Raw genomic sequence first — 27,032 nt, 5'->3', positions numbered from 1 at the left:
TTTATTTCTGTAATTCCATCAACATAATCATATGTACTCGTGTGTGTGTGTGTGTGTGTGTGTGTGTGTGTGTATGTGTGTGTGTGTGTAATGAATCGGATGCTCTCCTCTAATTTAAATCTATTTGGAATCTATTTATAGAGCAGTCAGCTGAGTCTAATGGGATGAAACCACATTGAAACCCTTACTCATTACACACACACACACACACACACACACACACACACACACACAGACTCAGTTACTCGCAATCGAATACAACGGAACTTCCTCGACACACAGAAAACGAACAGCGTGCCACACACAAACAATGACTCAAAGCTGTACTCACTATAATCATCATTATCTTCATCAACATGCTGTTCATCCTCACCACGATTATTAATATTATTATTCAACGATTTCCCAGAAAGGAAGGAAGGAAGTGGGCTGATATGTATATTACAGTTGGCCCTTTAGTCGCTTCAGAAAGCCCCCTCCTGATGTGTTTTGACCATGGAACAGAGAAGGTATCAATAGCACGCCTTGTTAAAAGAAGCACTGGGCTGTGCAAGGATGGGAGTTCAGCAGCTGGCCTCTCTGCTCCACATAGACATCCATTAATGTGCCTGTGGGACTAGGGGCCCAAGGTGGCCCTCAGGGATAAGATAAGCCCACTATCAAATACAGGTGGCAACGATACAGAGAGACTGTACTTGCAAGCTCCTGTTACTCCAAAAACACTGACACAGTTATATGAAGACGGAGATGATGTGATGGACAGAAATTTTGTGGATTACGTTGGTAAACATGACGTTGTAGTCTCCACGTTGATTCCATTGGACCGGTGGAAATTGTTAGGATAGGATGGATGACTTGTACATGTTCATCCTGGGTGATAACCCCAGCCCAGGACTCTCCGTCATAGACAAGATGGCTGAGTGTATGGCTTGGTTTGGACAATGATCAGCCAGCACATAAATTAATATTAAAAAATCTGCAATTTTTTATGTCAATCAGCATGAGCCAGGCCAAGTCAAGATTGGAAATAATACACTCCTCCTTTCATTCTCCTTTGATATTACTTTCATCTCTCTCTCTCTCTCTCTCTTCCTCCCTCACGTTCATGCAGCTCTCTCCTTGACCTTGGCAGGCTTGCCTGGCATCGTTTCTCACTCTCTCTTGTCTGTGTGTGTGTGGGGTCTGCTGCTCAGCTACACATACACCCACGCATACACCTGTACATGACCACTGACCAGTGTGATAGGGTTGGGATGAAAAAGCAGGAAAGAGGTAGAGGTGTGACGCATTGAACAGCGTGGGGGAAGGGAGTAGTGGGAGTGAGAGAGGGAGTAGCTTTATAATCATAATGAGTCAATGGCGGGATTGAGTAAACAAAATTTTTTGGCCAAGCGAGAGTTCAGAGCTGTGCTGCAGGCGGGCAAGAAAGAGCATCGTGGCCGCCCTCAAAACATGATTATTAAAAACTCATCCCGCGCCCTCCTCTCACATGAGCCCTTTTGATTTCTGTTAGCGGGGCTCCATGCAGATTCACTGCCGCTCCTTTGAAGAGCTCAGCTCACACTCGCCTCCATTCCCCCCACGGAGAGCTTAGCGAGAAGACGACTCATCCACCCTCCCCCTGAAACACACACCCTCTCTCCATCCTTAAGCCGCCCTCTCTCTTCTGATATACATGTCTCTCTCCCAACACTCTCTCTTCTGATAAACATGTCTCTCTCTCTCCCAGCGCTCTCTCTACTGATATACTGGTCTCTCTCCAACCGCTCTCTCTTCTGATATACCTGTCTCTCTCCCAACACTCTGTTTCTGAAAAACATGTCGCTCTCTCTCTCTCCCACCGCTCTCTCTGCTGATATACATGTCTCTCTTCCTCCCTACGCCACTCTCTCTTCTGATATACATGTCTCTCTCCCACCGCTCTCTCTTCTGATATACATGTCTATCTCCCTCCCTACATCACTCTCTCTTCTGATATACATGTCTCTCTCCCACCGCTCTCTCTTCTATTATACATGTCTCTCTCCCTCCCTCCCTCCCATTTATAAAGGGCTACTCCAAAAATGTTGCTTGTATATTGGCTCACATTTTGGCTGGAGAGTTGGAACACATGATCCCCGCTCACAGGACAGAATAGTGCAGCAGGTGACTAGAATAAAGCTGATCTGGGAAAAACTGGTTTTAGATTCTTTGCACCATACAGGAAATACAGGTTGGAATCAATTACGCTGATTTGTTCTTTGAGGTTCTGGTTCAGAAATCCAGTCAAAATCCTGATTGAATTTAGCTGTTATGGTTTTTATCTTGTTTAATTGATTATTATTACATTACTTTTATTTTCTTTACGTGCAATTATTATTTATTAGATTATGATTAATATCATCATTGATTTATAGATCTTAAACATTTTGTTTTACGTTCTCATGATACAGTTATGTACACAGGTCTATCGAGAGATTTTGATCTCAATCGTACTTGATTAAATAAAGGTTTGAATTGTATTGAATTTCCGCTGGTCCTTTCAGTATAGTTCTTACCCGAGCATTTCACCCGTATGTTCACTAGCCCTTCCACAAGTACAACCATACTCGTATGCCACTAGTATTTTCACAAAAAACTCCACCCACCATAGCTGGACATTACCTACCAGCCAAGAAAACCACGACATTCAAATACACACACTCACATCCCCAAAATCCCCCGGAAAAACCACACAGGGATTAGGTCATTGGACAGACCCCAGATGATATCAGCAAACCAATGAGGTGGGGAGGAGACGACTGAAACTGAAAGCTTCCCCCCTGGTCCCAGACGATGTCACCGTCTTTCCCATCGCTCTCTGTCCAGTGCAGCAGAGCAGAAGGCTGGCTGTCATGAAGGACTCCTCTGTTTATTTGCTCCATAATGGGGTGCAGCCCACTGGCTTCCTGTATCTGGCCCTTGATTGAGTTAGGGCATTAGGAGGCCTGACGACCACACTGTTGTGTGACTGCCTAATGTAGATCTGCCTGTGTGCATCACCCCATACAGACGGACACACACACATACACACACACATATACGCACATACAGGCACACACAAACACACATACACACACACACACATACACACACACACACACACACACACACATAGACACTCAAGTGCACAAACACACAGAAAGACAAACAGCAATTCGATGAATTTTCAATAGCCGTATATGTTTCAAACTTTTAAACTTTGTTTAAAACTCAGTTGCTCAAAAAACATGTCTCTCAGAAATTGACATTGTTTTTCATGAGTGAAAACTGCTGAACACTCTGACACGTGGTCTGTGGCGTTAATTCCATAACAGTCCTCCTGACGACCTTGGACTTTGGAGGCCTACTGTGGGTGACTTGGAGTGGCATGGCCTGTCCAGCAGCCACCTCTCACCAGGCCAGACAGATGGCCTCAGTACGTTTATAAGTCTCTCTGTGAACCGCTGCTAGCTTGGCACAGCCGCTGGTGTCCGACCACGCAGCCTTCTTTTCACCCGAGGATTGCCTAGCGGCTGGCTAGCTGTGGCTAGCCGCCCTGTGCCAGGGAGAGGGGGTGACAGGGTGGCTTTATCTGCTCAGTTTAGCGGCAGCTGGCGACAAACCCGAAAAGCTGCTGACCCTAACGCTGACACGCTGATGATGATGGGCAGTGCACACACGGAAACACACACACACACACACACACACACACACACACACACACACACTCTCTCACACGCACAATTCACAGGCATTCTCGTGCACATCCAAACACAAAGCACACGTAACACATCCTTTTATATCGGATCGACGTGGGGGAATTCTTGGCAACTTGCACATTTGTTTTTGTGGTTTTTTGTTTATGTATACTTGCGAGAGCCACGTCAACAAACGTGGCTTTGTGCTATGCCAGGGTGTCTGGAAGACAGTCTGTTTGGACTGAATGTGTTTGGTGTGATGCAAATGTCCCACAGGGCGAGCCACGTAGAGCTACAGCCCGCTACTGCTCTCTTGATCCTCGCCGCCTTTCAGTAGGAAAGCAAAGAACATCTTGTTATATTGTTTCTATATTTAAGTACAACTGTGTCAATGGGTAATCATGGTTAATCCACCAAGGCCATTATTTTGGCATTGTTGACGTTGGTGATTGACATCTTCTCGACACGATCTTCTCGACACGATCCCAGGGTCAACAACCTTTACCAGGTATGCACACTAAATGGTTCGAGCCACCGAGCCACTAAGTCAACACTATTCTTCATTTAAAGGCTGGGCCCAAGCCACTCCCTCCTTCTAATTCTATTATATCACGCGGCCTCACTCCATATATCTCAATAGCGTTCCCAAAGGACACCGTCAGGATGATATCCACTTCAGAACCAGCCTCTAGTCCTCCAGCTCCAAGGTCCCAGACCTAACACACAGAGAAGATAAGTGGAGAGACACAGAGACAGTTCCATTACTGCTTTGTCATTCATCCGTCTTACTCTGGAGGGAAACGTCTTACTCCTCCCCCGGAGCGGAGGAGATGAGGAGACGACGAGGAGCGGTAAAAGTCTGACCTGGGGGCGGACGACCAGTTCGCTCTTGCTCTAGAGGAGGAGCCTGTGCGGAAGCCATGGGCCCCTCATTAGGTTATTAACATCCATCTCGTTCAATGAGACCACTTGCCATTAGGGGAGACAGCAGCTCTCGCTCCGAATAGCTGCTGGCGTCTTCTCTGCTGCTATTTAAGGCACCCAAGATGTTACCATGTCTCTGTAATGTACGCCTTACGCGATCGCTGGGCCTCTCTCTCTCTCTCTCTCTCTCCCCCCCCCCCCTCTCTCTCTCTCTCTCTCTCACTCTCGCACTATGAGTAAGGCTTCTGAGTCTGCTTCCCTATTGCGCTCTCTAATTTTCCGGGGTCAGACAAAGGACTCCTTGGCTCAATGTCAACACACACAGACCCACAATCACACACACACACACACACACACACACACATACACACACACACACACACACACACACACACACACACACACATACATAATTGCCTCTAGTTTGCTGGAAGATGTATGACTGCTGTATGCTGTATATTATCTCAACGGTAGGGGTCAGGAGGTGTTGGGTTTGTGGTTGTGGTTTGGTGCGGCAAAGCAAGACTTCGTCCTGAACAAAAGAACATTGGAATTATATTTTTTCAAGAGATAGATAGAGAGATATATATCAAAAACACAAAATAAACTCTGGCTTCAAACAAACACAGCAAGCCGGACAATGAGCCTCAGTATGTACACATGAGGACAGGCTTTGAACTGGAAACAACGGTGAAGAACGCCACTGTACTATTGTATGGTTTGAAGTGGTTCATTTCAGGGACACGTTGTGATTCTGTTTGGCTTCAGTTTTAATAGGTGTGTACTGATGTGGCTGCACACACACACACACACACACATACACACACACACACACACACACACACACACACACACCCACACAAGTAGCCAACCCTGCACCATCCACATCTAGCAGACTGTGCAGAAATGTTGTGGTCCAAATAGTTAGGTTATAGACAGTAATATAGTAATGTGTTATAGTGGATAGAAGGAATATGAAAACTAGATGCTATCATAAAGTTTATTCCTCTCTCTCTCTCTCTCTCTCTCTCTCTCTCTCTCTCTCTCTCTCTCTCTAACGGTGGTCATAAAACTGCCAGAGCCTGGCGAGTTGAGGGGTAGGAATGTGACCAACCATAAACACTCAATAAGACTCATGTGCGCACACACACACACACACACACAAGCACACATACATTCAACACCCAGGTTCGTACACTCACACAGATGCATGACGGAATCCTGATTAACTTCATTGCCTTTTCCGCTAATTTGTATTCTATGGCTGCAGTGGCAGGACATGGTTACAAGCTTGACTGGCTTCATATAAAGTGGTAGTGTAGTATTAACTGGGCCGGGGGGGCAGGGGGAGAAGACTTACATCTCTGATCCCATATTCTCTGTGGGCTAGTCTAATAAGTCCTGTTGTGTATCTATGTTGTGGTGTTACTAGACGTCTCGTGGAGACAGACAAACCACAAAGCTGCACCCATTCATCATCCACACCTGTGTGACATGAGCTTATGTTAAGAAACAACAACAACGAAAGGTTGGGATCGTATGAGGAGGAGGAAGGCAAGAGAATCCTAAACCCTGGTGTGCCCTGCAGACGATGGTTAGGTCTCTCTGAGGGGAGGGGAGGTGGACATTTTCAGGAAGTGTCAGGGGGAGGATGGAGAAGGTCTCTGGGGGCAAGGAGAGGACGTTAATCATTGTACAGTCTGTCATCACTGTCATCACCCCATGAAACCCCATCTCTGATCTCCTCTGGGTGTGTAGTGCTACGAAACAAGGGGAGAGAGAGAGAGAGAGAGAGAGAGAGAGAGAGAGAGAGGTACTAAGAAAACTACGGTTGATACAAAAAAGGTAGGTAGTAAAAAAAAGGTAGCTTTGGGTGTAACAACCGGAATGTGTCAAGTCACACACAGACAGGAAGGCATCCAAAAACTAAGATGCAGGGGGGAGCTTGGCCTGTAGGGCCGTCTGCATGAGAACAAGCCGCTATTGTCCTGGAGGTCTATTGCAGGTCACACACTATAGGGTGTCTGACAACAATGAGAACCCAGGCCAGGCCGCCGTGACAAGCTGCACCTCAGGGTAAACACATACAACGTCTAGCAGAAGTTGAGCGTTAAACGCCTGCTCATCTAATGGCCCCAGTCCACTCCTAACAAGTGGAGTTAGTTCCCCCTGTCCTGACACACATTGCCACGGTCTAGCCTCTAGCTAGTGCATCATTTGCCGCTTACAGCCAGGTATGCTGACGGTAAACCGTTGCCAGACGTTGTGCATCCATAGGGCGTTGTGTAAGGGAACTAGGTCACTACAGTCTTTTTCGACGTGAAAAACTAAACCATTATGAGGTCGTCGATGAGTCATCAGGATATCAGTTAAGAGGACAAGAGGTTGATATATCTATCCCACAGGGTTTGTGAAGGGCTTGTTATTCTCTGCTAACAAAACACTCCCATCTCTTGCTCTCTCTGTCGCTCTCTCTCTGTCTCTCTCTGTCGCACGCTCTTTCTCTCTCTCTCTCTCTCTCTCAATCTATCTATCCATCTCTCTCCCTCTCTCTCTCTCTCTCTCTCTCTATCCATCTATCTCTCTCTCTCCCTCTCTCTCTCTCTCTCTCTCTCTCTCCCTCTCCCTCTCTCTCTCTCTCTCTCGCTCTCTCTCTCTTTATCTATCCAGCTATATCTCTCTCTCTGTTCCCCGGACTGGCTGTAAGTCAGAAGGTAAGACAACCCGGGGACGTGGGGAGGCTTCATCGATCCTTGGTTTCCTGCAGAGGAAGCACAGCATGCCTCCCTGGGTCATCAAGTCCTTTACGGTCCTACACTGCCTGTCACGTTTCAGTTCACCTGCCCTAGAGAGGCCATGTTTTAATGTCTCCTGTCGCTCCATAAATCATACACTGACTCCTTTTCTTTCTTTCTATCAAACAAACATGCACATGCACACACAGACATGACACACACACAGCCTTGCAAACAATTATGCCTTCTCTGCTCCATTGGCTGTGTTCACAACCAGAGGTTGGCTTTACAACAAGAGCAGGAGAAAAGCACCATCACGCATACACACACACACACACACACACACACACACACACACACACACACACACACACACACACACACACACACACCTCTCCATCTCTCTCACACAATAGAGGGGTAAATTAAGGACAGGAGATTGCAACTTGCAACCTTCAAAGTGGTTATCGGGCCATAGCTGTACTCCAAGTGTTTTGTAGTCTAAGACTTGTAGACTAGTATGTGAATCTGTTGATATAGTACCCTCTAGTGGAGGGCATACGAATGGCACTCGTGGCCAATATGTTGGAAGGCGTTGGCCATTGATATGTTAACTAGCATGATTTATTGTTATCCTGATTGGCTTCAAACAACTAAAAACTACTTCATCTAATGCAGAAAATACAGGGGATTTTTTTTCCATTAACTAATGTAGACGTAAGTCATATTAGTTAATGCAACAAAATGCAACAATGTTTATAATTTGAAATGAAACACATTAATTTGTTTTGTGTGGCTGTGGCCTTACGGGTTTTGACTGAAAGTGACGTTTTTTGGAATCTGCATGTGCAACATGCCTCTAGTATTCGGCAGTTTATTTTGCTTATGAGGTAGAATTGTCCCTTTGTGCCATTATGTCAGTATGTCAGTATGCCAGTGTGTGAGTGTGTGTGTGTGTGTGTGTGTGTGGGTGTGTGTTTGCATGTTGGCGTGTGTGCAGGTGTGTGTGTGTGTGTGCGCATGCCTGCATGTGTGTCTCGATTCAAAGGCATTTAAAGCCCCTCTCTCTCCCCTCTGCCCTCTCTCCCAGGCCAGATGGTGTCTCTTTAGGGCTTCTTATGAATATTTATTCTGGAGGGTCTTGGCTAACAAGAGGGGGTGATCAACCCAAAATAACATGGATCAGCTCACGACCAGGAGGGGGAAGAGAGCACATTGGAAGGGCAGGGATTGCTTTTTATTGCAGTGAATACCGGGGTTTGTAAAGAACCATCTCACTGACAAGCAAGTGATTAATGACGCACATTATCAAGTAATCAAAAACACTTGTCCCGTGATTTACATGAATTTATTCCCCCGCTGAGTTTCAGCGATTTTCTTTTTTAATGAAAGAAACGTAGTGTAGACGGCAGAGAGAGAGAGAGGTGGGGTAGTGTAGCGTTGTGAGAGGTTAGCAAAGCATCCGGAGGTACGGGCTGTAAATTAGACGGACAGGTTGAGCCATTGGGAGGTTAATCTCTTGCCATGGTTCACCCTGTGTGTAAAGCTGCTCTCGTGAAGCCCAGGGAATGCAAAGACCACCAAACAACACACACACACACACACACACACACACACGCACACACACACACACACACACACACACACAGCAACACACGCTTACCCACACACACACACACACACACACACACACACACAACAACACACGCTTACCCACAACCATTGACCCGATGCCAGTAGGCCCTGTCTGGCCCAGGGCATTGAGTTGTAGCCAGCCGGTCGTCTTTCTACTGTTTCCCTATCCCAGGGCCTTTGAGGCCCAGGGTGGGGTTGAATGGCATGGAAGACACTGATGGTGGATGTGTGGTTGAGGGTTAAGTGCTTTAACTGCGTGACACTACAGCTGGTCTGGGTGTGCCAGGGACCCCCTGGCAATCCCATTAGAAAGATGAATAAATCTTTTTTCAGAAAGCAACATTGTGGTTATTTGCATCAGACCATTTCATTCGAATATAGCCGCCTCCTTCACAAAATTTGTAACTATTATTACTATTTAGCAACGCTTTTATCCAAAATATCAAATCATGACCCAAAGAAAGACCGACTCGCTCAAAGACTGGAATTATTAGGGCTTGAACCGAGAACGCTATCTCGCCCCCCATAAAAAACACTTGTCTTGAGCCGTGGTCTCCCGTGTGACAGGCAGGGATACCATCCACACCAAAACATGTGCATGCTTGCATAACACGCCGGCCCAGGCACACGCCACCGGGAGAGACGGTACGATGACGAATGACAGAGGACGAGGTGACCCCAGGGTCGCGGGGAGTATTTATAGCCGCAGCTAGACCTCCGTGTCCACAGGGCCCAAGTCTGACACACTCATAAAGCAAAAGATGAAAAGCAGAGGGAATAGTGAGATGATGGCTGGTGGGAGGACAGATGTAAAGGGAGATGAAGAGGTGAACCCAAGTAGGGGAATATAAGTGATTCCAGAGGAAACAGGAAATCACTCCTTGTTTATGTTTTATTTGGAGAGTGCAGATCTCTGTAAGCTCTGAGAATGTGCGCGGGGGACGGCTGTTTTATTTGTGCTGGCCGATGGAACTGTTACAAAAAGACGGAAGGAGAGATCAAAGGGAAAAGTTATGGAACAAGTTCTGAAAGCTTTACATAGGGGTGGATATCTTTGGGGATAACTGAGGGAAAATAATAAAATGGAACCGTTTTCTTTTTACTGAGTGACAGGCGGCAAATTCAATAATGCAATCATCTATTATCATTAGTGATCGCATTGGAGGTTTAATGATTTGCATTTCCAGCCAACAATACCGACTCAGCCGGTCCTGTTGGAAGGACCCCCTATTGGGGGGTGTTGGCGTTTGGGGGGTTGTGGGGGCTGGTGGTAGGCAGGGGGAGGGGGCGGGGCTGTGTCTCTTGAGTGAAAGCCACACTGTGACAAGCACACCACTCCAGGGATGAGGTTATGTGAGGGGGGGGGGGGGGGGGGGGGGGGGGGGGGGGCACGTATTGGAGAGCACGTCGTCTGACAATAGACTGGGGGAGTTCCGACGGTGGATAGGGATGGAGGCGAAACGTGGCAGAACAGGAGAGAGAAAAGGAGGAGGAGGAGGAGGAGGAGGAGGAGGAGGAGGGCAAGCGAGCTAGGGATAAGGCAGCTGGGACAGGTTGGCAGGAGGGCTTGTTGAGCGTGCGCTTGTGCACTTGTGATACCCCAGACATTGCAAGATTGGAACTTTCTTGAGAGTTTTGGACCCTGTCTGTGTGGCGGTAGTCCTCTTTCTCTGCAGCTGACCTCCCCCTGAAATTATTCACATCAACGTGTTGATCCTCGCAACACCCCCGGTCGAGGGGCCATTTTTCTGCGAGAGCGACTAAAATAGGATTCTTTCATTTTTGTTTGTGCCATGCCGATGATGTAGACATGGTGGTCTACCTGAAGAACAGCATCAAGTCCTTGCTCTCTGTCTTCAAGAGGAAGGGTGAGTGCAGGCTTTTGTGGTGCAGGAATAGCACAGAGTCATTATGTTTTCAAAGGGAACTTTTACTGATGTGACTTGCAATACAGCGTCTTTGAAATGTTGGTTTCTTGTTGAGTGCTTGTTAAAGTGAATGTACTGCTTGATTCGCTTATTCCAACTTCACGATTTTGCAGTAGTATATCAGCGGTGTAGTTTGCTCATCCATTGTGAGACCGGGTCCTGATTTAGAATCTTTGTAGATAATGATGCTGTGCGTCTCCATCTGTCTGCGTCTTGGTAACACATGGACACACACACGCGCACACACACACGCGCACACACACACACGCACGCACGCACACACACACACACACACACACACACACAGATAGATAAGCATAGACACACAGACACAGGGGAGTCAGCGACTGTCGAGGCTCAACGGTGCCGGGAGAGGATTAGTGCTGTGGGGGTATTCAGGGGTCGCCCTCTAATAGGATAAGCAGCTTTCTGACTCCGCAGTCGGGCTATCCGAGAGCCTCGCCCCGGCTCCTGATTACCCTAAAATCCTTCTGGGGGTCCCGGGGGGGTTTCCCCAATCTTAACAGAACGAGGGTCTCTCTCTCATTACAGTCAACAGTAGTTTTGTAGACTGTGTTGTGAATGTTAAATGAAGCATATACTCAATGAAGTCTGGTACTCAGTGTTGTTGTGTTCAGGTGAAATAACCGACTGTATTCTGCTTCAAAGTATCCCACTTGGTGATGACAGGGGCATTGTGTCTCGGGGGAAACTGGTCGGCTTTTACTAACTTGTGTGAATGGGACCAAGAGGGGTATACCTGTTACTTGTACACAGACTGTCTCTCTCTCTCCCTGACACACACACACACACAGCAGGAGTAGGAGCCCCAGTGTGAGAAAGAAGGGAAATAGGACTCCTTTTTGCCAACCTTTCGTCGGCCACTAGGAAGAGAAGGGCTGAACTGTTCCAGTGCCTCTCAAACAGGTGTCTTCCATAGGTGGCGGTCTCCAAGGGAGAAATCCTATACCGGGACCCCAGAGTAACCATCCTAGTCTGGAGTTTGACTTGAGATTTGATGATCCACTCTATGGAGGTCCCCCAACCATTTTGGACCACACAACACCATATTAGCGATAAGATGGTTTTGAACAGACATTTCCTGTTGCACACTAGATATTGGACTGGTGTTATTTTTCTGTACTTGACCTCAAGCCACAACTTTTGGCCTGTTTATTCCAGTGCTTATTCCAGGGCGACTGTACCCACCCAGAAGAGATACTACGGGGTCTTAAGATCAGCCCAATCCAGATTATACTATTAGTATCCCTTGCATGAATGAGAGAGAGATAGAAAGAGACAGAAGATTAGCCTTAGCTTTGCTATGCCGGGGGGGTTGTCTGCCCGGCCCGCTGGCCGTTGGAAGGGATTGGAAGTGTGTGCTGTGTCAAACTTGTACACAAGAGCACATCCTATGCTGTGTCATAGTTGCACATGGAATGTGAATGCCCAACTCCAGCTGAATTTTCATGTACTGATGAACAAGTCATCATTGTAGTCGTCAGTGTATGCTGTCCGAGGTTCCATTTATCAAACAGGACCACTCCAAACTCTGTCCAATCGAAAGCATGATGTTAAACATGGAAATTGTTGGATGTAGATGTGGATCAAGGATGTCGGCAGGTGAAAGAGAGAGACAGAGACAGAGAGAGATCAGTGCTAGACTCCACTACTTAACATTAAGTACCAAAACATTACGCAACGCAACTCTGCTCTTGTCCTCATGTATACAAAACATAAAGTGAGTAACAGGTCCTTTCTCCCCCCCCGCCCCCCCTCCACAGCCGGCCCCAAAAGGCATGAGGAGCAGAAGGGGCTGTCGGTCCACTACCGGGCCTCCCAGCATTACCCGGAGAACGTATTCATCGAGGGAAACCGCTCCCGCTATCTGGAGGACCTGCACACCGAGGCCCAGGAGGGCCTCAAGATCCTGCAGCAGGAAGGTCCGCCAGAACCACCAGCACCCACCAGTCTGCACCGAGCATCTCTCTCTCTCTCGCTCTCTCTCTCTCTCTCTCTCTCTCTCTCTCTCTCTCTCTCTCTCTCCCTCTCCCTCTCTCTCTCTCCCTCTCTTTCTCTCTCTCTCTCTCTCTCTCTCTCTCTCTCTCCCTCTCTCCTTCTCTCTCTCTCTCTCCCTCTCCCTATCTCTCTCTCTCCCTCTCTCTCTCTCTCTCCCTCTCCCTATCTCTCTCTCTCTCTCTCTCTCTCTCTCTCTCTCTCTCTCTCCCACACATACACATACACACTGCAGGAGTAGAAGCCCCCAGTGTGAAAAAGAAGGGACATAGGTCCACCAGAACCAACAGCACCCAGAGCCAATCATGCATGAACAAAATGCACTGCACACATGTAACCGTATACATGAACATGGGCTTTACGTGTGTTTTCGTGGTAATACATGTTGTATAATATACGAAATGCAGTATTGATGAGCCCAGAGGGTGAGCTCAGGAAGTTCCCTGACGTGTGTCCTACTTTCTGCGGCTCCCACAGAACATCACATCGATGGAAGCTTCCCTGATGATCAAAGTGTTTCCGTAAGCATTATTTGAATATTAAAGGAAGTCATTGAACTGCACCCATCCAGCCCCCAGCGCATCCCAACCTCTAACACTAAACAGCAGGTTAATCTGCTTGTGTTTGCCCCCCCCCCCCAGTCCTCCAACACTCTCCGACCTGAGCAGGACCTCTACTCCCTGGACAGCGGCTGTTCCCCGGTGCACGGAGGAATCATCGCCGGGAATTCAGTCACCACACTAAGCACTGCTTCGGCCACCTCCACCAGACCTGTGCTCACCAGACAAGGTGTGTGTGTGTGTGTGTGTGTGTGTGTGTGTGTGTGTGTGTGTGTGTGTGTGTGCGCGCGCGCGCGCGTGTGTGTGTGTAACAGCTAGTGCACCTATCTGTGAAAGTTCAGAGCTTGGATCCCAAATTACAGCCTCAAAAGAACAGACTTTAACAGACAAGACAAACTAACAGAGGGCAAACTAAATGACAGACGTATCTGCTGCAGAGCACTAATGGGACGGGAGAAACACCTGGGGTAATTAGAGAGAAACAGAAACACCTGGAAGGGGGAAGGACTAGCAGCTGTCAGCGGTTGGGCCTAGGGGAGGAGCAGGGGCGAACTGTCACTCAGATTAAAACCATCCCCAAAAACAGAGATTTCAGCTCAAAACAATTGGCTGTTTTGTAATCTGTCATAGAAGTTTCCTATTGTAAATTAAAAACATTTGAAAATAAACATTGACAATGTCCTCCATTTATGCCTCCCTGCCAGCTTCCACCTTCAAACCCCTGAACAGCACAGAGACCCTAAAGAAACCAGACAAGAGCACCAGGAAGAAGAGCAGAAGGACCACCATCATGGGTATACCCCAGCAGGTCCAGAGGGAGATTGGTAAGTACTCAACCCTTAAGGGACCTTTAGAGACATCCAACGGAAATCAACAACATACATAGGGGTGTAATGTTCCTCTGCTCTTACTCATCGTCCCTCAATCCCCCCCCTTCAGCACAACAGAGGAGCTCTACGTTCCAGCCCATCGTGTCTCCCAACCTCACCAATGGCGACACGCAGGGCCACGACGGCCTATCAGGAGTCCTCGTCATCCCGACTATCAACGGAGAGACTCCAGTAGCCAATCAGGAGGGAGCAAGGGTAAACCTATCAGATCTCGAGGTGAGGTTTGCCCGTAATGACTTTATTCACCCTTGCGATAATCAAATGTCAATACCGCCAATCGGAATGGTTAATGATTGAGCTCACACTCTTGACATTACACATTTTTCGGTAAACTAACAAATGGGTCTACCCTTGACTTCTACCCATTTTTGGTAAGCAGGTGTCCAGAGAGGACCAGCTTCTGAGGAAGCACCTCCAGGCAGTGTACCAGGAGGAGCAGCCCTCAAACCCCCAGGACCCTGGCTACCATCTCATGACAACCATCAGCCAGAGACCCAAGTCTCTCGCTGTGCCTGGCATTACCACTTCCTGCTCGGCATTCAGCTTCCTCCATGAGCCCCAGGTGACACAGCAAAGTTGGCGGATTTGATTTCAATGGGATTTGAGCTCATTGCCTAAAATATCCTGCATTCCTTTGTAATTATCGATTATTGATTCTATGATAATAATGCATACAGTTGAGTACATTTTGTTGTAGTGAAAACACGTACTAACCCATGAGAATTGATTTCCTACGATATTCCTAATGTCCTTCCCATGTCATCTAGGGTCCGGTGATGTCCATTTCACCCCAAGCCACCTACTTGTCTAAGATCATCCCCAACGCTGTGCTGCCAGCCTCCGTCGAGGTCATCCAGATCAACCGCTGTGGAGGCCGACCCCTCGGCGGCCTGGGCCTCCAGGGAGGTAGTGGTCGAGCAGTGAGCAAGAGCAGTCTCACGTCTGCGGACTCATCGGTGAGCCCCGTCTCTTCACGGCGGTCCGACGGTGACGGCAACGCCGACAACTCCCAGACATCCTCAACCGTGATGGAGTCAAACTGCAGCCAGTCTCGGTCGTCTTCGGAGATGACTACGACGGCGACCAACACACACTCCACAAAGCAGAGTGGAGAGGTGGTGAACTCACAGACGATGGTCAGGCTCACGGTGCAGGGCAGCCCTTCATCAGAGCCCAATGGAGGCCAAGACCACGTGAGCGTGTGCAGCTCAATGAGCTGGCTGAGCAGCCCCAGTGACAACCCCGGGAGCCCCAGTATGGGCCAGGGGTCGGACTGTGAAGCTTCGGGGTCGGTGTCTGGTGGGGAAGACATGAGGTGCAGTCATTCCTTCATTCGTAATCTATCTGTTGTGAAGACCAAGCTGCCGCCAGCACCCCCGCAGAGAACCAACTCTCTGCATGGTAATAAGGTGAGGAAGAACTCAAAACACCCACTGGTTATCAAAGATCCTATCGACTCTGTGACAGCGAGCGCTGAAAATGTGCCATCACAGACCGATATTCAGTGCGTAGTTTCTGAAAGCACTAAGGAAGAGCCTCAATCCATCTCGGTCGCTGTTCCCAGTTCTAGGAATGAGGTCACATCATCAGAATCCTCCGGTTCCTTAAACCCTTTTCCCTACTCTAATAGTGGGGTTGGAGAACCGTCAAACCCCCCATCAGTATCCTCTTCCTCCCTACAGAAGACTCGCTCAGAGGGGAGCAACTCTGAAAGGACCATGTCCCCTTCCAGTGGCTACTCCAGTAGGAGTGGCACCCCAACTCTCTCCCCAAAAGGGATCTCTCCGACATCGCCCGACAAACAGAAGAAAAGACCAGTCAAGCCAGAACGATCTGGATCTCGGGCCTCATCATCGCCAGCCTCTCCCTCATCCTCCCTCACCTCTCTCTCGTCTACTTCCTCTGATCCAACCAATCAAGAGGTCTCAGTCAATATCCCCTGTACAGCTCAGCAGGACTCGCTGCCTTTGACCGAGAAGTTCACACAAGTTTGTTTTTCTCCTTCGTTTGCCGACCGAGAGGTGTTCAACATCCCCCCGCCTCCGAAGGTCAAAGCTCCATGTGCCCCACCCCCTGACGTGTGGGCTCACAACAAACGCAGCGTGGAGCTCCTTCTTGGACCTCCCTCATACAGCAGTAGACCAGTGTCCACAAAGACATGCTCCTCACAGACGACGGAAATGCAGGCTGAAGCCAACCATGGGGCCATCACTGTGGATGTCATGCAAGCACCAGAAAGCCACGAAGCAGTCCCCCATGAGAAGTCCCTGTTAGAGGACATTTTGGAGACTGTTACCAAGGTGCTTGATAGCAAAGCAGGAAGCTGTTCAGCCCCAGAGGAAGTAGATCCAACAACAGATGTCCAATGGGAGGAGCAGAGTAGCAGCCCAGCAACAAAGGACACGGAAAGGCAGGAGAAGACAATGAAGAAGCAGCCGCCTCCTGTCATGAAGAAAACCACAGCACCAGGAACAATCAAGGATGAATTGTTATCAAGAAGGATGCCGATAGAAGAACCACTGCAGCAGCAGACAGAATGTAGTGATGTGAGAGACGATGTTGTTCCCAGGCAGGATCCCACACCTGCACCACAGCCTGACATTCAAGTCAGTCCCAGTGAGGAGGAAACACTCGCACCCATGCAGACACTGACCGAAACAACCCCCAACGCTATGAAGAAAGTCGACAAGGGCTCGCCTCCTCCTTCCCCACCCCCTGCCTACCACCCCACACCTCCTCCCTCCAGAAAGACACCTCCCTCGCCAATATCCCTCCCATCCTCAGTGGTGTTAGAAGGAGTACAGGAGGAGGCCCACACCGTCGAGACCTGTTGGCCACCACCTCCTCCACCTCCTCTAGAAGGGGACATGGGCTTTGAAGGAGGAGATGAAGTGGACTTCCCTCCACCTCCGCCGTTCGTGACGGAAGTTCCGCCAGACGTGATCCACGGATGCATCGCGGCCACAAAGGGCCCAGAGCAACCAGGCGCAGCTTTAGAAGATGCTCAACCAACGACAGAAAATTCCTGCAGTAGGGAAGGGCAAAAGGACGAAGAAGAAGTTATGTCTGTCAATATGCCTGCAGATGAAAAAAGGAGAACGCTAGAGGGGGCTGTGACATGTCGTGACATTAACTGCACTGACTTGGATGCCCCACACAAACTGTTACAGGACGTTTTGACTCTGCCAGAGGATGTGCCACCTACTCCAAAGGAGGCTTCCCCCACTCTTCCACTGATAACACCTTCAGAGATACCACTGTCAAACCCTAATCTAGTGCCCTTGAGCAGTGCTTCCCCTGCACTTTTATCTGCTCCAACGGAGGCTCATAACAGTGCCCCATTTTCACCTCCAGTGATTATCCCTCAAGCCCCTTCTCCACCAGCCGAAAACAAATATCCCGGTGTCAATTTCAGAAGGCAGCCGAGTCAAGCAAACAGAGACACAAGGAGCAAAGAAATCCTTTCACGCCACAAAAGCGTACCCATTCCCAAAGAGGACGCTAACATCCCACTTGTCACGCCTTCCTTGCTTCAGATGGTTCGCCTCAGAACGGTCAGCATGGCTGAAGATGAAATGAGTGCCAGCCAAACGGAAGACCATAACATGCCCTCGAACGAGGGGCTTAAGTCTGCCCAGGACAACTGCCCTGTCCCAACCTCAGGGCAGCAAACCACTCCCCAAAAGCCTGTTCGCAAGTCATTGTCTTACAAATCAACACACACAGCGAAAACGTCTGCGGTCACTCTTCACTCCCCCTCAATGCGGCTACAGGAGGCCATCCGCATGAAGACCGCGGCGATGTCTTCGAGGGACTGCCTGCCCTCCAGACTTGGTTCCCGATTGCCGATGAGTAGCGGCCTCTGTGAATCAGGGACCTTTGACCCACTCAGGTCCTCGGCCTCCACCGCCAGCTTCATCTTCTCCAAGAGCACAAAAAAGGTCGTGATCGGGACGGCGTCCTCTGCCGAAGCCCACGCCAGCCTGAAGCAGAGCCTGGCGGCCGAGCTGATGCTGGTCACGGAACGAACCAAAGACGCCACTGTACACAACGGGGAGGTGAAGTGGGATAAAGTCCCACCACCAGTGGCCAAGAAACCAGCGCACGGAAGCCCCGCTCGTGCAAACCATCGAGAATTAAGAACGGAGGAGAACACGGGAGAAAATGGAGGAGGAGCTACCGCACCACCTGAAGGACACGGAATATCTTCGACAGAAACGACAAGTAAGTTATCGACCTATCAGCAGTGTTTGTAATAATGCCGTTCAAAAGAACAGTGTTAGGTAAGCCGTTATTTTTTCAGTAACGGGGTAATCTAACTAATTCAGTTGGAAGTATATCAGGGCCTTGAGTGGGCAGTTCAACCACTTAACACATTAAGGCCAAGTGAAAACTGCTCAGAAAAATCCAAATTCTTTGACATATAGCAACTTAATTTTTTTACAGTAACGCAAATAGTTACTTTCCCTGGTAACTAATTACTTTTATTATAGAGTAATTCAGTTACTAACTGTTACTTTTTGGAACAAGTAGTGAGTAACTATAACTAATTTGTTTTTTAAAGTAACGTTCCCAACACTGCCTATCAGTAATTTGCACCTCTGTATAATGCCCCTCTTTGGATATGAAGAGTACAGAAGCATAGTAATCGCAATGTTGCCAAAATGTGTATAACCTTGGTTTCTACTTGTGCTCTGTTTTCTTTCAAATGTGGAAGAGTGTGCCTCAAGCTGCATTATCCAATAACTCATGATCACATCTCATCCAACTGAATTAGTTTCTGGGACTACATGTGGCTGTCAGTATAACTGCATTCCGGTGTCCCCTTCCTAATGTGTATCTTATTTGTGTTCCCCCAGCAACCACTGTGATGTCGGACACAATAGAAACACTTTTTTGAGAAAGTGACATCCTGTTAGAAATCAAAGACTAAACAAGATGGTGGTTGGAGAAAGCAAGTACTACAAGTGGAAGAGAAACGTCAGCAGCAGACAAAATGTCAGCCTTCAAGATTGTGACATTTAGCTTAGCTATCTGAGGTTTTGTGTGTGGAAAGTCTTTTTAAAAGCCTTAGCCTGAATTGGCCCTTGTTTATATTTATGCAAAAAATGTCTCGGCCCAAGTTTCTTATCATAGCTTTATTGTGAAATATTTTTATAAAATAGATTATTTCTCTTGTATTAAGGCCCCTCAGGATGAAATGGTGTCTTGATGCTGGACTGTACATAGTTGATTTAACAAAACAGCGCCTCCCTGAGGATTACCTAGGTAGTGGACACTGCAGTTCAGAGAACAGAAAAAGTGTGTTAAATGTACAGATGCAGATTGATTTGTGCATAACAGTGTTATGCACAAAGGAAAGTGCATAGCAAAGGCAAATATCAATCAAAAGCCATAATCATTCCCCAATCAAGGTTTAATCTTTTGTTATACTTTGCCATTTGTTATTGATTAGACTAAAACCAATTAAGTCAACATCACTCAAGCTTTCAAGTGCAATGTACTTTGTCTTGAAAACCTCGCAATTAACACAAGTTATTGCTAATTTCAATACAAAAAGTCAAGTAGATGGTGTTTATATACAAAATCAGTGGAACATATATTTCTTTATCTACAATACGTTTCAATTTGTTCACCTGCACAATCAAAAATGTTTTTCCAAGACTTTATTTATTAAGAGTTGTATGTCCTAGGTCACTTGTTTTACACATTATTCCCCCAGCCATAACATTTATTTTCAATACCAGTCTTTGGACATGTTAAAGAATGAATTGGTCTGAAATGATTGAAACACTGGACTAGATCTAATATTTACTAAAGTTTAGTTTATTTGCCCAAGACTGTATTATGTACAATATAGCCCATAACTTTATTTGCACAAGAATCCCCTTTATGAGGTTTTCGACCAAGACAAAGACTATCTTCTTACGGAGTCACAAATTGAATATTCAAAAGAATAATGTACAGTTATTACTTCTATAAACTTTAGTACAAATATGTCTTCATTTGCTTTTCATGACTGTTTGAGAAACCAGACCTCTCTAACCAGAGTGTTATCTAGAACAGCACAGCAAAGAGGAGAACTTGAGGATTGGTGACAGTTTATTGAATATGCAGGATGACATTACAAACGTCCCATATGGTACTGGACGTGTACAGCTACACATGGACCACTTGAACCACTGAAACCATGGACAGTGGCGATTAACACAATGACTGTATTTCATAATGACCCTTCATACCTGTAAGAATATGTTACTTGAATTCTCTTATTCACATCCCGCCCCCGATATCAGAAATGTCTTCCAGAAAACTCATCGTCTTTGGCCGATGCCGTTGCCGTTTCAATTTGAGCTTGATGAGTTATGACCGCATTTTCACATCGGGTGACAAAAAGCACAGGTTGTCATGTCTGACCGTGTCCATGTTTACTCGCAACAGTGAGCATCTAGGAGATGTTTGCTCCTTTCAACGTCTTGCACGTTACCGGTCCTAGTTTGGTCATCAATTGCTGGTCTTTCCACTGGGCCACACACTCCCCTGACAGCTTCAGGTCGGCCTAGGGCAGGCAAACACGTCAATAGACCCTTGCGTTTATTAAAAAACACTATAACACTATTTTTAAACAATCAAATCCAGATCATTGCAGTAAGCTAGCTGTACATGCCCAATCATAATTTGAGCCCATTATTAATAATAGGTATACAATTCAGAAAGGTCCGTGGATCCATACCTGCAGTTTCTCCCAGACCTTCTTCTTGGGGTTGAGTTTGTCGTCTGGCTTGCCCGTCTCGTATCCTTCCACAAAGACCCGGTCCCCTGGGGACGACCCCTCCGGGGGGTCAAGCGGCTCCACCCTCCTGGGCTCTCCTTCACTGCAAGATTAAAAACACCCCCGCCACATAAACATTGTTAGAGCCACGGTATAGTGGGAATTAGTTGAGCAGCACGGCCACCAAACCAAACCTCAACACTTTGGCCCCTTAGTAGTAAGGGGCAAAAATGTCTACGTCTCATGATGTTTATTATAGACACTGGCACGCCCAAGACCAATAATTAACTTAATAAGCTACAGCCGTTTTCACTTAGAACTGACAATCGCCTATTTGCAAATGGGCATTAGTCTGGAACCTGCTAATCTTTTTTTCATAAGGGTGTTCTCAACAGCCGAAGAGCAAAACGAAGTAGGAGAGACATGCAACCAAGCAGAACAACGAAACGTGTGACAGAACAGCATAGCAGACTACCATTATCCCATCACACCCACCACATATAAGATCAACCGGTTGACCCGGGTGAAGCCTGCTAGAAATGTGAATTGAAATGGGGCCCCGACCCATATGCCCGAAAAAAAAAACATGAGCTTGCATATTTGTCTGGTTCCCAGGCTAGTTTTCACCCCTACCAGTACACTGCTGTGATACAGGCCTATCGATATCCATGCATCACCTATAATATATAAAGTAGGAAGGGGCGTTGCCTTTTCAACAGAACACTCACATTGTCGCACAGAGCACCATGGCCTGGGATTCGATCCCACGCATCTTCTGGGGCTTCATGTTGCATAGCAACAGCACCGATCTGTCCTGCATCTCCTCCAGGGAGACGAAGGCCACCAGGCCGCTGACCACCGTCCGGGGCTCCGCCTCCCCCACGTCGATCTTCTCCAGGTACAACGAGTCGGCGTCCGGGTGCTGAAGGCCCGGTTACAGCAGACAAACAGCAGGACAGTTACCCTCTGAGGGGATCTTATCAATGGTCCAGCACTGTCGGGCGAGGTACTTTTTACATGCTTGAAGTAGTTCATTTGAGACAAAGAACCTGTATTGTATGTACCAAATGAATTCATGTACTTTGATTCCAATTGAAGGGATGACGCACAGGTAAATAGTATATAATAAATAATAAATTTGGCCAAAATAGTAAAGTTTGTGAAAAAAAAAATCTTAAGTAGCTTCTGCTTGCCCCGTACATTTGTGATACACACATACTGTTCCCTTAAAATGTTACATAAACTGAACAACTCAGATAAACACTTGCCACTGTAGTTCAGCTTTGAAGGTTCCAGCACCATGTTAAAGGTCAATTACAAGCCATTTCACAATCAACCCTCTAGTGACATCACACATGGGAGTGTCCACCCAGGTGCATGAGAGATCAAGCCACCAGCCTACCCAGTCTACTGAACCAACTGCTAGGCGGATCCATCCATCCTACATCTGGACCAACACTCCCACATGGCATGCCACTAGACTCAGGGTGGACGCTATGTAATGGCTAAGGGACCTCCCACCTGATGGTAATCAGGGGCTCTTTAAAGGTGTCCTTACCTTCTCCACGCTGATGACCTTCCCCACTCGGATGTCCAGTCTAGAGGGAGCGAGCTCCGCCTCCTCTCCTGCTGCCGATGGCTTGGCCCCCTTTCCTGCTGCCTCTGCCAGAGGCACACAGGGGGGAAAAATTTGTATAAAAGGACAAATTTAAGCAAGGTCCAGTCAACATTTGGACTCTCCACAAACCCCCGCCACCCTCCAAAAACGTTCTACGCTGCTTCAGAGTCGTAGTAATTAACCAGATCCCTGTAGCCTTAAAGCACATGTCTATATGACTGATTGTGTTCTAGAGTACATAAAAAAAATATATATGTGATTAAGGGCTATACAAATAAAATTGAATTAAATTGAATAGCTCACTAGCCTCTCATTTACCGACATACCATCCACACACATTTTATCAGTTTTATCATTGTGTCTACTGACTGGTCTTTAAGGGGTCGGGGTAGGCCGTGTTGGCCAGCTTGCGGAGCTCGGGGGTCTCAAACTTCTTCCTGATTGGGTCCAGTAGCTTGTTGAGAGCCACCTCCATGGAGGCCTTCAGGTCACCTGGGTGGACCAGCTGGGTGGGAGAATAAGGATCACAATGCCAGGTAAGCTTCCACACAAAGGAAGGACTTTAATTATTGTGTATTGGTACAGAGATCTATCCATCTATATCCATTACATCTATATCCCCAAAAACTAGTGCACCGTACCTCTTCTGCAAAGTCCTTCTCCACATCCTCAAATGCTGTGTAGACTTTATCTCCGCCCCACTTGGGGTCCCTCTTGACACTGAACTCTGGAACAGAAAGCAGGACACATCATCGTTCCCTGATGTGTAAAGAAGCTAGGGGGAACTGAGAAATACACAAGGCTCAAACGCAAAGGGAGGAGTCTCTGTACCTCCGTGCAGAGGGAAGAGCACATGCTTGACGAAGGAGAGGAGCCCGTTGTTCTCGATGTTCCCCGGCTCGCAGAAGGCCTTCTTCAGCTTCTTCTTCACATCCTCCTTTTTGTCCAGCAGGTCGATCTTGGAGTCCTGTGGTCAGCCGCAGAAAAAATATTAATTTAGAGCCTCAGTGATGATCGGTCAACCATCCGGTCAGGTTTATTTCCGTGTATTGCATATCAAATACCAATATCCACTGAAAATTGTAATTCAATGTTTAGTTTTAATTTGTCTAACAAACTTTTACGAGGCTTTAATGAAAGTAATCTATAGTGTTTGGATGTCAGTCCTCCAGATAGGTTAAATTCCGTCATTTGTATTTTCAACTGTAAATAGCCCTGTTACCTCAAACCATGGCTTCAACTACAGTACAAAAACATATAAATCACTCAGAAAAGGTACAGATGTACCTTCTTCATACATAAAACCAACAGTCCAATTTTTGCATTTGCGTTTGCATGTTTGTGTTCAAGACCAAGTTAAGGACATGGTCGACTTCCCAAAGCCAGTTATATGGCCCACATACACTTATTTTTCCACAGGCAGTGTTTCAAATATCAAGCATAATTCAGACCTTCTGTTGAAGTCAAAGATATTGCGGATGTCTATCGTAATCAGCTGCCTCCGTCCCCTCCCTGTTCACTCTCACTGCTAATTGGCCAATGCTTGCCTTCCCAGTCCCCACACACCTGAACTCAATGCTTCCTGATTAATTCCTCTCATTAGCTGGAGCCTCCTCCCGCCTCGCTGGCTTGTGTTTCCCTTTCAAATGGGAGTTTCCCCTTTAAAAGGGAAACTCCCCCATTGCCCCGTTTATTTTCCTCTTTAAATAATGTCTCTAATTTAAGCCAAATCCATTTCATCACAGTAGTTTCATTAACCCCCCACCCCCAACCGCTTGAGTGTGTCGAACCGTGCGTCCATGTTTTGTTCTGTCCTCCTTACTTCTTCAGAGGAGCTCATCTTGGTTCCCGTCAGGCCGGGCACCATGGGGTTCATCAGATGGGAGCGTTTGGCGTAGCCCAGGGAGGGTAGGTACTGGGGACCAATGACAACACAGCAGGACACATACTATTATAACAATAAGAAATTATCTACAAAATATTGTGCTTATTTTCTCGCCTTGCAGGTCAGCCATTTTGTGTTTTTTGTATTCTGTTACAGTATAGATGAAGAGAACTATAGAGCAAGAGCATAGGAGCGAGAGGATTGTCTTGAACGTGGGGGAAGGCAATAGGAGTGTACCTTCTCAGCCAGGGTGAAAATCTTCCTTTGGTCCACACCTCCAAACTGGGCATCTACCTTCAGATACTCCTCATCCAGAGCCTGCAGTCGGAGCGCAAAGAAAATTTGGAAGAAGTAATTTATTCCCCAGGACACCTCTGGGTAACAACGAGGTATGTTCAGCTCCAATGGGCTGACGTACGGCTCGTCCTGCGGGCTGCATCGCTTCGAGGCGTGTTACCTGCAGTCCGGGGTAGAGCAGTCCACTCAGCAGGGGGTGCTCCACCTGCTTCACCACCTCTGCTCCGGCCTTCTTGGCGTCGTGCTCTGTCACCATGGAGGACAGCCGGTACACGTCCAGGGTGTACTCTCTGAGACACGAATGGCATAAGTAAGGTCAACTCGATAAAGGTGTAGACTAAAGGTCCATTTGTAATTTTTTTCACAAATATTTGAATTGAAAATGTAGAAACACTGACATTCTCAACGTAAACGTCGTTTTTTTCACAATTCTTATGTTGATTAGAACTACAAATGCCTTTTCGCCCAATTGATCACAAATATATATATATATTTATCTGACTTGCATGTATTTCTCGTCAAAGAGTAACAGTCTCATTTATATGCTTGTTGTTATTCCTTAGTAACACGTTGCAGAAACTGTGAGCGTTGACCTGCCTGCTGAGCTGGTAGTCTGTCCCCTTCACAAACTTGAGTTTGTCCAGGGGCACCCCTATGCTCTCCAGCATGGCCTTGATGACCTGCTCGTAGTACTGCACCCTGAGCTCCAGCAGCTCCCAGGGAGCCTTCATGTTGTCCAGAAAGGCATGCAGGTCTGCAAACAGGATGGTCACCTGAGGCAAGTAAGAGAGAGAGGGGTAAATGTCCAAAAGTGTGATAAATAAGCTGGCTTCCACATACAGAAGGATTATTTAGTTAAGATAGGTGTTTACATTTCATCACCTTTGACAGGTTTTATTTTATTATATAATGGACAGCGTACAAACAGAGTGATATGGAATGTCAAATCATGGAACCATCGCTGTTTAAACTACATCCACTGTTGTTTTAAACAAGTGTAAAGTGTAATGTACACAAAACTGAGTATGCCATTACCTAAATTCAAAAGGACAATATCACAGCAAAAACGTACATTATTAAAATTTTGTGCATTGATCATTTGCAATTGAATTCATTTGTACAGTTTAACAACAAGTAGCAATGGTTCAGCCTACTCACCTCACATCCAGCCTTGAGGAAGTCTGCTATCTTCGACATTGGGACAAAGTAGGCGACATGGGGTTTGCCTGTGGTGGCCGTCCCCCAGTATACCTTCAGCTCCCTCTCCTGGAGCACCTGCTTCAGCTTCTCCTCGCCGAGCACCTCCTATCATATCAAGATAATACCCTTGTTTGTTTGTGTGTGTGTGTGTGTGTGTGTGTGTGTGTGTGTGTGTGTGTGTGTGTGTGTGTGTGTGTGTGTGTGTGTGTGTGTGTGTGTGTCACCTGCAAGTTCCTCGTGATGAGCTGCAACTTCTCATCCGGGTTGAGCTGTTCTTCCATGATGGTGTTCTGGCAAATGGATGTGAAAAGAGTGACAGTTTATTCAAACCAAGTAGCCTACTACTAGGAGGTATTTCTAAACAAAACATTAACGTACGACTCTGTAATAGACAATTAAGTATTGCACAGAGTTGACTTGTATACGTTTTATTTTATTCGATTGGTAACGTTCACTCAGGCTGATGAAAGAGCTGATACTGAAAGAACATGCTGGCCTATGTGTTGCCAGAGCATAAACTACAGTGAGCAGGGATTTAGCTCGTTCTTCATCTGGGGAAAATTATAGCAAATTAGCTAATTTGAGTTTACAGTCTAACACGAATTAGAGACAAAGTACAAGGTTCCTGTTTACCTGATGATTTTATTCTTGTAGCGTGGACTCGGTTTAGATGAGAGCAAACGGGGTAGACCAGCCAGTGTGTTGCATCAGCGCTGACTCAGTGATCGATTTGTACGGACAGGCAGGCCGCAGAGGAAAGCAATCGAGCTGCATAGTCGACCCACTGACGTTAATACTAAAAGCCAACAGTAGATGGCGGTGCAGCCGCATATATCAGCAGCCTAATTTCTTCAGGGCAGTCGTGGATAACCGG

General features: G+C 47.1%; 2 protein-coding genes across 2 annotated transcripts in view; one reads left to right on the top strand and one right to left on the bottom strand.

Moving 5' to 3' along the window:
• Nucleotides 1–20,348, top strand: part of nhsl3 (NHS like 3) — a gene marked incomplete at its 5' end in the record, with an annotated part of 37,593 nt that extends 17,245 nt beyond the window's left edge. The window contains 8 exon segments of the mRNA XM_079749375.1: nucleotides 12,705–12,863; nucleotides 13,414–13,457; nucleotides 13,578–13,725; nucleotides 14,201–14,320; nucleotides 14,436–14,602; nucleotides 14,766–14,948; nucleotides 15,154–18,610; nucleotides 19,246–20,348. Coding sequence (XP_079605501.1) covers nucleotides 12,705–12,863; nucleotides 13,414–13,457; nucleotides 13,578–13,725; nucleotides 14,201–14,320; nucleotides 14,436–14,602; nucleotides 14,766–14,948; nucleotides 15,154–18,610; nucleotides 19,246–19,286 — 4,319 coding nt within the window. The 3' untranslated portion in view covers nucleotides 19,287–20,348.
• A 122-nt stretch (nucleotides 20,349–20,470) lies between these two features.
• yars1 (tyrosyl-tRNA synthetase 1) lies at nucleotides 20,471–26,880 on the bottom strand. The gene is made up of 14 exons (XM_079749675.1): nucleotides 26,792–26,880; nucleotides 26,383–26,448; nucleotides 26,117–26,263; nucleotides 25,552–25,731; nucleotides 25,119–25,244; nucleotides 24,899–24,979; nucleotides 24,599–24,691; nucleotides 23,608–23,743; nucleotides 23,418–23,503; nucleotides 23,146–23,281; nucleotides 22,717–22,820; nucleotides 21,887–22,080; nucleotides 21,120–21,261; nucleotides 20,471–20,945 (listed from the first exon to the last, which is right to left on the bottom strand). The coding sequence occupies exons 2-14, from the start codon at nucleotides 26,437–26,439 to the stop codon at nucleotides 20,835–20,837; spliced, it is 1,593 nt and encodes a 530-aa protein (XP_079605801.1). The 5' UTR covers nucleotides 26,440–26,448; nucleotides 26,792–26,880; the 3' UTR covers nucleotides 20,471–20,834.
• Nucleotides 26,881–27,032: the final 152 nt, after the last annotated feature.

Source organism: Pollachius pollachius, assembly GCF_949987615.1.
Source record: "Pollachius pollachius genome assembly, chromosome: 13".
Taxonomy (NCBI): Eukaryota; Metazoa; Chordata; class Actinopteri; order Gadiformes; family Gadidae; genus Pollachius; species Pollachius pollachius.
The sequence above is the reverse complement of the archived record's forward strand: the minus strand, read 5'-3'. Positions and strand labels throughout refer to the sequence as shown.